Source organism: Carettochelys insculpta, chromosome 1 (assembly GCF_033958435.1).
Source record: "Carettochelys insculpta isolate YL-2023 chromosome 1, ASM3395843v1, whole genome shotgun sequence".
NCBI classification, from domain to species: domain Eukaryota; kingdom Metazoa; phylum Chordata; order Testudines; family Carettochelyidae; genus Carettochelys; species Carettochelys insculpta.
The window spans coordinates 311,122,657-311,136,025 of record NC_134137.1 but is presented as its reverse complement, the minus strand read 5'-3'; the positions used below and the strand labels follow the sequence as shown (position 1 = coordinate 311,136,025).

General features: G+C 44.4%; 1 protein-coding gene across 1 annotated transcript in view; it reads left to right on the top strand.

The window, feature by feature from the left end:
- Positions 1-321: 321 nt before the first annotated feature.
- The window catches only part of KCNMB4 (potassium calcium-activated channel subfamily M regulatory beta subunit 4), a 31,292-nt gene continuing 18,244 nt past the window's right edge, over positions 322-13,369 (top strand). Inside the window, exon 1 of the mRNA XM_074984039.1 lies at positions 322-657. Coding sequence (XP_074840140.1) covers positions 322-657 — 336 coding nt within the window. The remainder of the gene's footprint in view (positions 658-13,369) is intronic.

The window sequence follows — 13,369 nt, the reverse complement described above, 5'->3', positions numbered from 1 at the left end:
AGCCGCTTAGCTCCCGGCAGCTGTTGTCAGGCTCCCCGCCAGCTCCCGGCATTGGCGGGGGAAGAGGCCCGGGAGGCACCCCAAGCTCGGCCGGGAGAGGAGGGGACTGGCCCTGGTGCCTGGCACGATGAAGGGGGCGTGAAGAGGTGCCCGGCGGCGCCTCGCCTCAGCGGGAGAGCTCCGGCTCCCGGCTGCGGGGCTTGGCAGCTGACGTGGAGGGAGTTTGGCTCCGATCGCCCCCTGCCTCCGCACCCGCCCCCTGCTCTCGCTGCCAGGCGGGCCCGCGCGGGGGCAGCGCTTGCGGGGAGCTCTCGCGGGGAGATGGCGAAAATCAGGATCTCCTACGAGTACACAGAAGCCGAAGACAAAAGCATCCGGCTCGGCTTGTTCCTGATCGTCTCCGGCATCGTGGCGCTCTTCATCCTGGGGTTCTGCTGGCTCAGCCCCGCGCTGCAGGACTTGCAAGGCAAAGCCGCCAACTGCACGGTGCTCTCGGTGCAGCAGATCGGGGAGGTGTTTGAGTGCACGTTCACGTGCGGCGCGGACTGCAAGGGCACCTCGCTGTACCCCTGCCTCCAGATCTACGTCAACAACTCGGAGTCGAACTCCAGGGCGCTGCTGCACCAGGACGAGCACCAGCTCATCGCCAACCCTAAGGTAAACTTGTGCCACGGCGAGCAGGGCGCGGGGGCCCGGGAGGGGGTCAGGACACCCGGGGCGCGTGTAACGTCCCAGCCGCGGAGACAGAGAAGTCAGCCTCGGCTTCCAATCCTGGGGATCGGGGCCCCTCTAGGGGGGTGGGTGGGGACTCCCTCACACTGGGTCTCCTGGCTTGAATGGCAAAAGCAGATCAGGCTCCTGCCCCCTCTTTGCTGGGGTGTGCAGCCTGTTGCTGCCGCTCGCTGTCTCTGTCTTTGGAGCTCCTATTCCCCGCCCTGCTTCACACCCGCCTCCGGTAAGACAGCAGAGTTGTGGCTCCAGAGTGAACTTCTTTCCTGGATAACCTCCTCACCCGGTCCTTGCCCGCTCCTCTACCCAGCCCGGCAGCGGACGGACCTGCTCGGGGGCTCTTTGAAAGCGATTGGGTCTAATGAGAAAAAGAGCCTGGCGTTTTCCCCCTTAATGTTGATCGTCTCCCGAGTGAAAGAGCCAATAGTTCTGTATTCGGGAGCTTGTATTTCTCAGGGCTGCGGAAGAGCAACACCAGCCTCGTCTGGCTGAGATCCGATCTACCAGGACCTCCACACGGCCAGAGCGAGACACACCATGGACAAGGGATTACGATCTTCTGTCGGGGCAGCCTGTCTCCAGCTGCTCGGAGAGACAGGAGCGGTGGAGACGCGCAAAGAATGGCACTTAGCCAGCTGCTCTTGCATTTCCTTCGCGGTTATTGAAGATACTGATTGTTTATATCGGAGGTTCTTTCTTCCGACTCGGCTGCTCCATATTGTTCATTGCAATTAAATCCCCCTTGGAGGGAAAGCGATCGAACCGTATGACTCCATGGAGAGAAAACTAGTCGGAAAAGAAGTCAGCCGCCTTAAAAATACAACTTTAGCAACTAGCAATTAAATGAGAAGAATGATGTGGAAGGGCAGGTCAGGGTATTCTTTGCTTTAAACACAATTGATAGATTCCACCTTTACAACTCCTGTTCGTGAAGTGCGATCCCTACCCTTCCAGTTGATTGTAGTAGCTTGTTAAGAAGTAGAGCACTTTCTGTAAGCTGACCTATAGTTAATATAAGGAAGCAGAAAGGGTAAAAAATCCATAGCTATTGCAGCCAGATAAGCCTGGAGTGTGTACTTATGCAATGATAATTACTATAATCTTTTAATATATCAGGTGTGACAAAAGCGAACACTCATCTTAATGCTTTTGCTTTAAAGTGTTGGCCTTTTACATTTGGCTACTACTTGGAGGTTCCTGATATAGATTAGCTGGCAGACTACTCTATGGTATTATTCATAGGTGTGTCTTAAAGTTGCAAGTCTTCACAGTTTATGTTTAAGAATATCATCATGGATGAATAAGGGTGTGCTAAATATTCAAGGGGGATATAGCTCGACAGCACCCATATATGAATGGGTAGGGTACACAGCACTGAGCATGGAAACCTGGAAGATTAAATTTAAAACGTAGAGCATTTGGAAGAGAAACAAAGATGACAGTGAAGAGTTAGGGAGACATCAAGCAGTACATAATGGAAAGTGAATGAAGAGTGCCTCCTTCACTCCTTGAAAATCTACACTGTGTCAGTTACCAAAAAAGGAAAACATGTTTCACTTCAGTGCTAACTAAAGATTTTAGAATACTGGATTCAGCCATACATCTAGGGAAATGCAAGCCATCTTGAAGAAAATCTGGGAAATGTCACATCCATGAGCGTGAAATTCACAGCTCTGTCTGTATTCTTTTAGTGTTTCTCTTCATAACGTGGCTTAATTTATAGCTTTGAAGGTGCAATCGGAAACTTTTGGCAATGAACGTGTTTGTCTCCTGCATCTTTTGGAGCAAATGCGAGAAATCATGCTTGACGACTCTCCTTAAGCTATGGCCAAGAGAGCTGAATGTTTGAGATGCTCCTCAGAGAACTTCTACATGTTTGTTCAAGAATTCTTTAATACAATGAAAGCTGCAACATATTTGAAGTATCTGGAAACACCATTAATAAACTAGAAGTACTGCCACAATTTCTTCCTGGTAAGTATCTAATTTTCTCAGTACTAAATTAGTTGCGGACAGAAGCTTTGAAGGAAGAATATGTAAGAAATTATGCATAGAAGACATAGAAGAGACAAAAGATATGCAATCTTAATTACACTTGTACTGCATATGCAGTATTTTGTGAACTCCATTTAGAGATCTGAAGTTACACTTTTAATTAAGTGAACATTAACAGAATTCAGGTATGTCCTGCAATAATAGTCTGTGCGTGAGCTAGAAAGCTCACTGAAGCCACTATATTCATGTTAGAAATGGTTATGCACTGTTAATTGGCAGAAGTATGTGTGTTCTGACCTTACTACTGATCCAAGAGTGTGTTTTGAGGGAGGAAGACTACAAAACTTCTAAAGCACCTACTTGGATTCTTTTATCTTCCAGATGGGGTCTAGAATGGCAACATGGTGAGTCTCAGTACTGTTGGATTAGCTGCAGTAATCTGAAAATAGGAAATTAACTGAAACAGTTTTCCTGTACATCTATTACTTTTTAATTGGCAAGTGATCTGTAGGCAATTTTTGCTTGTATGCTCACAAATTTGAGTTCTTCTATCAAATTAGAACAAAAATTATAAAAATGAGCTGTTGCTATGCCTAACATCACAATTATCAATTGTGATTGCTCTTATGCATTTATTTTTAAAAAATGAAAGTCAATTTATACATTAGAATCATTAGCATCTTCCCTCAAAGAGCGTTAAGCAGGGACTCGTGTAAGACCGTAGAAAATGTTTCCGAACAAGTATTCCTCTTCGCTGTTTGAAATCTAAATATTGTAGCAGAGAGCTTGAAAGTGAAACTTACTGAAAACAAATTATTAATGTTTAGTATTGCAGTCTTAAATTTAGTAAACTAAGAAGTTAAGGTACTGTGAAGATAAAACAGGGAATGAAATTTGTTGGAAAAATGATTTAACATTGACCTTTCAATGGTCTGTAGCCTTTTTAAAAAGCACTTCTTAAAGAGTAAGTCAACTTTCCAGCATTCTGGTTGTCTGGAAGAAATTTTGTTCACGATAATATATAGTTATAAAAGGGAGAAAGTGCCCAGCAGAATTAGTTTGCTGAATAACCAAGAAGTTTAAGTGCAGAAAGCTTATAAGGGGTTCAGTAAAACTTGTGATATGGCTCAGTACAAAAGGGTAAACTAAGATCACAGTAGGGTTGCTACAAAGGTTGAACTACTTCAGTGAATAAAAAGCTTGAGAGAGAGAACTTCTAAGGCCCTCCTGAAAAACAGTAGTTTTTGTCTTTATTAAATAAATAAGAATGTAAACATTTAATTAGATGGCTGGAGTGTCATGAAGGTTAGATCATGTTCACTTAAAACTTGCAAAATAAAAGATCAGTATTAAATCATCCTAGGACGATGGTGGGAGAAGTAAGTTGGAGGAGGGCATTAGAACATTTATATTTAGTGCCAGTTTTTGTTTACTATGAAAATGAAACATGCACAGGTTCATCCTGTCTAATCCAGCACCCTCGGGACCTGACCAGTGCTGGATAAGAGAATTTTCCAAACAGCTCAGTATTTTCTAGCAGCATTATCAACACTTCCCTTGCTTACTGGGCTCTTAGAAGACATTTAGGCCGTGGCTACACTAGGCCCCGCCTTTTGAAAGGGGGATGCTAATGAGCCACTTCAGCAGATGCTAATGAGGCACTGCTATGAATATGCAGTGCTTCCTTAGCGTAATGGCGGCCATGCGTGTTTCAAGAGTGCTGCTTTGGAAACATACACTGCTCGTGTAGACAGGCTTTTCGAAAGGATCCCCTGGATTTCAAAAGCCCCTTTTTCCCACTTGGTTTTGGGAAGAAGGAGCTTTCGAAATCCAGAGGCTCCTTTCGAAAGGCCCCTGTCTACATGAGCAGTGTGCATTTCGAAAGCAGCACTTTCGAAACATGTGCATGTGCCATTATGCTAATGAGGTGTGCACATTTATGGCAGCGCCTTATTAGCATCTGCTGAGGTGGCTCATTAGCATCCCCCTTTCGAAAGGCAGGGACTCTTGTAGCCATGGCCTTAGAGGTAAATTACAGCTAAATAACAGCACAGAACTCTAAGAGCCAGGACTGGTGGTTGTAAAGAAATGTTATGGGACCACAGGAAGCTTGGCCACTCCCATGCTAAGTAGTCATCCAGTTCACTAAAATCATGCCAGATTACGGATGTTGCTAGACAAGAGAATTTTGGACTAGAGAGATTCAGCCTTTACAAAGGTCTTAATTTTTACCTCAATGTCAAACTTGGGAGCAAAGAGAGAGAGTTGAGGACGGGGGCAGAAGTAGGTACCAGTGAAACTAGAGTAGCAAAATCTAATAGAAATTGGATGAAGGAATAGTAAGGGTAAGTAAGTAGCTCATTATTATGGGCTTGAACCTGCACTCATTAAAGTCAGTGCTAAAGTTCCCATTGACTTCGGTGATACAGAATGACGTTCTGTATCATCGAACAAAAGCTTAAACCATAAAGTACTTGTAGCCGTGCTTTGCCGATTTATAGTCTGACATACATATCATCGAACAAAAGCTTAAACCATAATGTACTTATAGCTATGCTATGCTGATTTGTAGTCTGACATTTATTTTGTTTAGAGTAAACATTGATGTGAGCCATTTGGAAAGAAACGAAGATGTACCACACATACCTCATCTGTTCTAGGCACCCTATTTATGGTGGTCAGTAGAACTGGGTCAATGTTGGATTTTTATTTATTTTTTTTTTCATTCACTGACCATTCTGAAAAATTAAAACAGTTTCCAGCCAAATTTAAAGCACTTTAAAAAAAAAAAAAAGTGAATCATACATTTGAAAAAAAAATAGTTTGTTTGCTCAATATTTAAATCTTAATGTTTTAATATAATTTCTAGCCAAAATAAAGTTGAATAATAAAACTGTTTCGTTTTGAAACAGTTCGTATACAATTTAGATTTCCTTGCAGGGGGTGGGGGGCTGTTAATGTTTTCAAATGTACTTATATCAAAACAGAACAGTGAAAGCAGTATGAATGTGTAATGTGTGAATGTTCCCAAATCTGCTTTTTCATGCAAAAAGAAAAGTTTAGCTTGAAAAATTTCACCCAAATGTAGCTGACATTAAGATGTTAAGTAAAATAAGGGCCTAGGAAAAACCCCTGAACTATTTTACATTGCAGAACGCTGACTTTACACAAGCGTCCACAGAGGACAGTGTTCTCAGGATGGGATGCTTTATGGATGTTGCCCATTATGTAGGCAGTCTCCAAAAAGGAAAAAAAAAGGTTTGATGCAAAGCTCCCAGTCAGCAGAGGCTTCGTTCCTATTATTTAATCTATCAGTGCAGGGATTTGTTAACCCACTGTAAGGACCCCCTTTTTCCTAGGCTCTCCCAGGCTGTTGAGAAAGGTTAGGTGAGGTGTTATGTTGCTGGGAAATCCAGTATTATTTTGGTGGTCTTTAGTGTATGGGGGCAGGCAGGCAGGTAGGAGGTTATACGGGCACTCACACATGTAGTTTGGAAACTTAAACTAAACATACATCTACATATTGCAGTTTTCCTTGGCAATTGTGTTCCAGCTGCAGCTTCCTTAGTCTCTTAGGCTATGTCTACACTAGCCCCTTCTTTTCAAAAGGGGCATGGTAATGAGCGAGGTCAGAAGATGCTAGTGAGGCGCTGCCATGAATATGCAGCGCCTCATTAGTGTAATGGTGGCTGCGGCAATTTGAAAGTGCCACTTTCGAATTGCGGAGTGCCCATGTAGACCTATTTGGTTTTAGGAATAAGGGGCTTTTGAAGACGGAGGGTGCTTTCAAAAGGCCCCCATCTACACGGGCAGCACGCAAGTCAAAAGCGACACTTTCATATTTATGGCAGCGCCTCATTAGCATCTTCCGACCTCACTCATTACCGTGCCCCTTTTGAAAAGATGGGGCTAGTGTATACTGAGCCTTAATGTGGTAAGTTTAAGACATACAAGGAAATGTGCTTCAATTATTTTGCCTGATTTTAGAAACTCATTTCAAAAACCAGAACAAACAAAAAACTGAGAATTTTTTGTTTAGTGTAATAATTTACTTTATGGTCTGTGTGCATAACAGGTATAGATAGATAGATTTTTTTTTTTTTTTTGCCATTTAATGTCTTTGCCTTGGGGAAGTAGCAATAGTGTTCTTTTTTATTTTTTTATTATTTTTGTCATCAAACCTTATTGGCTTTGGAAAGTTTTTCCAAATGTTATGCTAATATAGAATTGCCATGTTAATAGATCATAACAGTGGTTTAGTTTTAATTATTTTAGTCAAGGCAATTTTAAGAATGAATAATTGGACAGGTGTGGTAACCCTAATTTTTTTTTTAATCAAAGTTGCAGCTTTCAGCAGTATGTCTCCTTACATTAGTGTCTTTGACACCCAGTATGCTAATTAACTGCCTGGATATATGCTTACTAAGTGAAGCAAAAATCCTGAACAACTTGTTTTAATAGTCTTACAGTTTATTAAAAGACCATTTGTATTCCATACCCTGGTTTAATTACAGGCGGTCCCCAACTTACAAACACATCAACTTACGACCATTCGTGCTTCTGATCAACTTCCAGCTCACCTTCCCCAGCGGGGAGCTCCAGCCACACACCTGGGGCTTCTCTCTAACCCCCGTGGACCCAGATCCAACCCCTGTGCCCCAACCTCCCTCCATACCTGGGTCTTGACTCACCCCCAACCACCATGTGGCCCCAAATCATTCCCCCCCGCCCCGTGTGGCTGGCTCAGCATACATGGGGCTCCCACTTGCCCTCCACTCAAGCACCCCACCCCGATGCACCCCCTGTTCAACCTCTCTCCTTCCTGGTTCAGCCCCCCTACCCCCACCTCGTGACCCCAGCTCACCCTCCCATGCATGGGGCTCTGACTTCAACCCGTGCCTCTGGCTCCGGCTCTGAGTCCCTGGCAAGGCTCCAACCCCCTCCTTTCAACTACCCCACCCAGCTCAACTCCTTCCTCCCATGGCCCCAGCTCACCCCTCCCCCCTGCACTTGGAGCTCCGGCTGTCAGCCACCGCCAGCATATGCAGGGGCTCTATCACCTTTCCAGCTCAACCCACCCTGGCCCTAGTTCACCCCATTCAATTCCCCCTCCACCTAGCTCAACCCTCCCCCAGCTAACACCCCCCCACCGGCACACGCTGGGCTGTCAGCCACCAGCACGCGCAGGGCTCGGGCTGTCAGCTGCTGCAGGTGCAAGAGGTTGTACCCCCCAGCTAACACCCCTGCACCAGTTCACCTTGTTCAACACCCCCAATCTCCCACAGCCCTGGCTCACACTCCCTGGCGCACACAGGGCTTTGGCGTCAACCTCTGCCTGGGTCTCCCAACCCCCCATGCATGGGGCTCCAGCTCCATTCCACCACCCACCACCACCGCAGCCCCGGCTCCAACTCCCTGAGCAGGCTCAACCATCGCCCCAACCCCCTGCTGCCCGGGTCCAACCCCCCTGTAAGCCCTAGCTCAGCTGTACCCTCCCACCACCCCTGCTGTCCTGACCCCTCCTGGGGCCCCAACTCATCCCCCCAAGCCCTCCCCAACTTACACAAAATTCAAGGTACGGGAGGGTTGCATGAAACGTAATCATTGTGTATCTCAAGGAATTACAGTGTAAGGTTATTTCCAACTTACGACGAAATCGAGTTACGACCAAGTGTTCGGAACGTAACCTGTTTGTTAAGTCGGGGACTATCTGTATTCACTAGGTTATATATGCATTCTGTGTGAATCAAAAGTGTGAAACATTTGTGCTTTGGTTTTCTTACAAACTTTCTACACAACAAAACTAAATTAAGGGTACCTTTCCCACCCAAAAAAAGTGCCTTTAGTCTGTAAAAGTATTTTCCTAATTCTGCAGTTTAACATTCTCTCTTAGATTCAAAACTGCAGGTACCTATGTTTCCATATTAGCAAGTAATGTATGTTTCAAACAGAGCTCTCACATTTACATTCAAGTGGAAGAAATGTAATGGAAGTTGTATTGCAGGGGGATAATCATACAATTGCACAATCCTAGATTCATTTTGTTTCTTAAAAGATTAGGCAGCTGGGTCACAGTAAATCCAAATATATGTATGTGAAATACAGTAGAGAATTACAGTAATTTAAATGTTTGTTTTCAGTATGCCTGATTTATGGATGATGGAATTTTTTTTAAGATTAAATTAGTTAAGAAAATGTACAGTAAACTGTTTTTAGTTGCTCTAATAGCAGTAGTATTTTTGTGCCAAAGTTTAACAGCTTGGGGCATTGGAGACTTTCCATAAAAAGTACAAGTACAAAAATGTCAAGTCTTATTCTGTACCGTTATTCAAGCAGAATGGATTAATTAGGGGGCCAGGAACCAGTACCAGTTCTGCTGTTGCAAATCCCAAACTCTGAATTTATTGTTAATTCATATATGCAGAGTGCCAAAAGTATATTGAATTGTGTAAATTTACAATGGAATATGTTAGCGAGCAGCTAAAAAAGAAGGTGACATCTGCCTACTTACTCGTTTGTTTAGAATCTTTTTTTCTCTTTATGCCTGCAACTGAGCATGATGCAAAAAATAACTTGTCTGATTTATACTCGTGTATTTATAACTATATATAAAACTGTGTGTATAATTGGTTAGACTTTTCCTTGGCCATGAAGGTGGGGGTAGTTGGGAAACAGAAAAGCAGTGAAGAGCATGCCTATAATGGCTTGATTGAACTGCTCGAGAGAAGTCAAGGATTGCTCACTGTTCCTTGTCCTGTGTGTAAAATGTTCCAAAATGAAATCAGGTGAATGGGTAGCCTTAGTATATGACCATGGGCAGATCACTTCTCCTCTCTGCTTTGAGGCCTTTCCATTTAGGGTAGGGATGGTGCAGTGGTCACTGTTGGCCAGGCAATTTAGAGATGTGAGTTCAGTTCCTTGCTCTATAACAGATTTTACCCTGTCTGACCCTAAGCAAATTGTTTGGTTCCTATGCCTCTATTCCCCAGCTATAAAACTGGGGATAACAACGCTTTCCTACCTCCTTGAGGTGTGAGAAGGATAAATTCACTAAAGACTGTGAAGTGGTCAGATACCAATGATGAGCCTATATAAGCATGTAAAACATATAGTTAAGTGTGGCTTTTGAAATCCATCTGTTTGTGACATTAGTCCTGTTTGTGTGTTGTGCTTTTATATAGGGTGTACAAGTACCCAGAACCTATTTAAACAACTTAATACTTGCCTACTGTCTTCATAGATATGGGAGCTGAACAGAAAAAATAAAGCAACTTGTCTACCTCTACGTCAAGAGTCTTAAACTCATGGTCTGTGGGCTGTCCCCAGCTGTAGAAGTTGCACAGTCCAGTCCAGGATTACCAGCAGGGTGTGGGGAGGACAACTCTGTTCCATGCTAACCCCCGCCCCCATCTCCAGTGCCACTTCCCTGGGGGATTGAGTGCAGTGGTGTGGGGGAGGGGACAGCGTAGTGGCAGGACAGGGTGGGATTTGGGAATGACAGACCTCCCTCCCCAGCCCACCAGTACTCCCAGGCTGGATTGCAAACTACTCCAGATGGGGACAGCCTGTAGGCTGTGAGTTTGAGACCCTGGCTCTATGTAGTGAATCAATGGCGAAGCCAGGGCCTCCTGAGTCCAATCCATGGGCTCATTCCTATCAACCACGTGGTACCCTGTTGCCAGAGGTGCTGAGCAATTACAGGTACTACAAAGTTCAGTCACAATTATGGTTGATTGGCACTTATTTAAACCAGTTATTAAGGGTGTCAAAGTAGGCACGCAGAAAATGAAGCATGCATGGTAGTGACCAGCTATAAACATGCTGGTTTACCTGCCCACCCTCACACAGGAACTCAGTGGTGAGGCTGAGAGAGATCCTACTCCCTTGTATGATCTTCTGGTGCCTTAACCATATAACTCTTTTTTCTTCTGGCCGTCCCCTGCTTTATTCATCCAGATTCTGCAGCACTGAGACAGGGATGCTGCAGACAACACTCCCTGTGCTCATATACCTGATTCATTCTGCGAACGCTATTCTGTGCACTGAATGAGGCAGGGGTCCTGTGGAAAAACTAGTGTGTGGTCATTCATTTAGCTTATGTCATAATGCATACAGCCAAGAAGGCAGAACTGTGCATGGTTTCTGAATAAGATTTGGGCTAAGGCTATGAGAGACCGAAACAAAGTCTCTTTATGTAGACATGCAGGAGTCTCATTCCCCTTCCGTGCTTGTTCACTACATATTCTGTATTCACATCTGCCGCTCTCCTTGCCCTGTTGTAGTGTCACCACTGTCCCCAGAAACCAACCAAGAGCTTACTTCAGATCCTTTCTGCTTCTTGTTTCGTCATGGGGTGCCTGTTGAGTGACATTGCATCCCCCCAAAAAAACATACCTTATGTAAGCCACCCCAGAGTCCATATCCTGGAAATTATAAGGCTCTCAGCAGCATCTGAACCTGCATTTGGGCAACCCGCATGACCCTGAGACACATTCTCACTGATCAAAACAGCAGTGCAGCGAACCACAATTTTAGTATGACGCAGGAAGAGAGACTCAAATGGGAGTATACCTATAGCCATGTGCCAGCTACGAATGTTAGCACATAGGGCCCCACCCGATTCATGATGCAATATGGACCATGAAATCTGATGTCCCCTAAGAAATATGATTATTGTAGGGAAGGGACAGGGCTGAAGCGCCTCAGTTGTCAGCTTCTACCATGGACCAGTCTTTAGCTGCTTGTCTGAGCTTAGGCAAGGAAGGGGTGGGACTACTACTTCTCTGCAGAGGTCACTCCTGGAGCTGGGCTAGGTCTGCCTTCAAAGACCTCAGTCTGCAGTAAGTGCAGTGGATTCTGGCTGGGATCCCCATTCTGAAGGCATTGCAGAAATGAGGATAGTTGTCAGTTCCTGACCTGGGCAGGAGGCTGCAGCTCCAGTTGTCAGCCTCTGACCCCCTGAGGGAGGCTGTGGCCCCAGCTCTTAGCTCCCAAACCAAGAAGGAGGCTGCTGGGTAAATCCATATGTATGACAATCTTCACCCGCTGTGGACCTCACTTTTGAGCTGCTGGTGGTGGTGGTGGTGTCTTTAGAGCATGGTGCCTGGACAGCAGCTAATGTTCTCTGGCTGTTCAGCTCTGAAGGCAGAACCCCTATCAGCAGCCCCCCAGAATTCAGGGTGGCACTTCCACAACCACCCCTGGAATAGCATTGAGATCCCCTCCATGACCTCCTTTTGGTTGGGGGCTCTCATGGTTACTGTACTGTGAAATTGCAAATGTTAACATCTGAAAACATGAAATAGAATCTGTCCAAACAAGGTTTGGAATAAGGATTGAGTTCTTTAGTTAATGCTGTGTAACGGAGACCATATTTAGATTGTCTAATTTGACACGTGCTACACTACATTGGAGGATGTGTGATAAAGGAATCATGCATGATCTGTCAAAAGAACTCTCCACTTCATTATCTTCATACTCAGTGCATAGTGCCATGTTTATCCTTCAGCCCCATCAAAACTTAGATCGAACTAACATCAAGTAAGGTGGGGTGGAAAACATCCTCCAAAATGGGCATTACTGTTTGTGTAATAATGCTACACGTACGATATCTAAAGATACCCTTTTCAGTTTCTAACACTCAACGTGAATTGACTTAAATCAAATTACCAAAAAAGCTAAGAGTAACTGTGCTGAGAGTGCACTTAATTTTGGAGTAATCCCCGTTGAACTCGCAGACATTCTGTCTTTTGAGCGAACAAGTACAGAATAGAGTTTCCTTGGAAAAGCTGAGTTGTGCTCAAGTATAAGGTGGCAGCTGACAGCAACTCTAGATTTCTCTTACTGCAGTTTCCTGTATTATACACTTGAGTGATAGAGTAAACAAGCCATAAGGATTAGCTATGCTAAACTTTTTTTTTCCCAGCAACATCCAACGCAGCAAACAGCTTGGAAATTTACTTGCCAAATCACACTTATACTAAAAGGCAAAGAGAGAGTTTTGAGGAATAATGCATTGCAAAGTGAACTGTTTAAATTACTAACCTGTTTCCACTCAGCCAAATCCACATCTTCATCCACATTGTTTTCTCCCAATAAGCAGTTTTCCTTTTTTTTCAGCTGTATCATCTTCTAAAAATATATGGAGATATACATGTCTCATTGAACTGGAAGGGACCTTGAGAGGTCGAGTCGAGTCCCTTGCCTTCTCAGCAGGACCAAGCACCATCCCTGAGAGAGTTGTTTTTTTTTTTTTTTATCTATTTGCCCCAAGCCCCTAAATGGCCTCCTCAAGGACTGAGTTCACAACCCTGGGTTTATAAGACCACTGCTCAAATCACTTTTCCCCTTTTTTGTCCAGGAAACAAATGTCTTCCAAATATTCCCAGACAGAGCCTCACTTACACCCAGCAGCCATGACAGTTTTTCTGTGGCAACAGTGTGGGGGACTATAGGGAGCTCTGTGTGCTGAATAACGTCTTCCCTTTTTCTTTCTAGTCCACTCCACTATTCCCTTCTGTGCTGCCTTCGTCCGTTCCTATATATTGTCTCTCTGTGTAACTCTCTAATATTAGTAGAAACTAAAGAATTTACGCTGAATCTTCTTCTGTTGATTACAAGTTACAATAATGAAAATGATTTATCC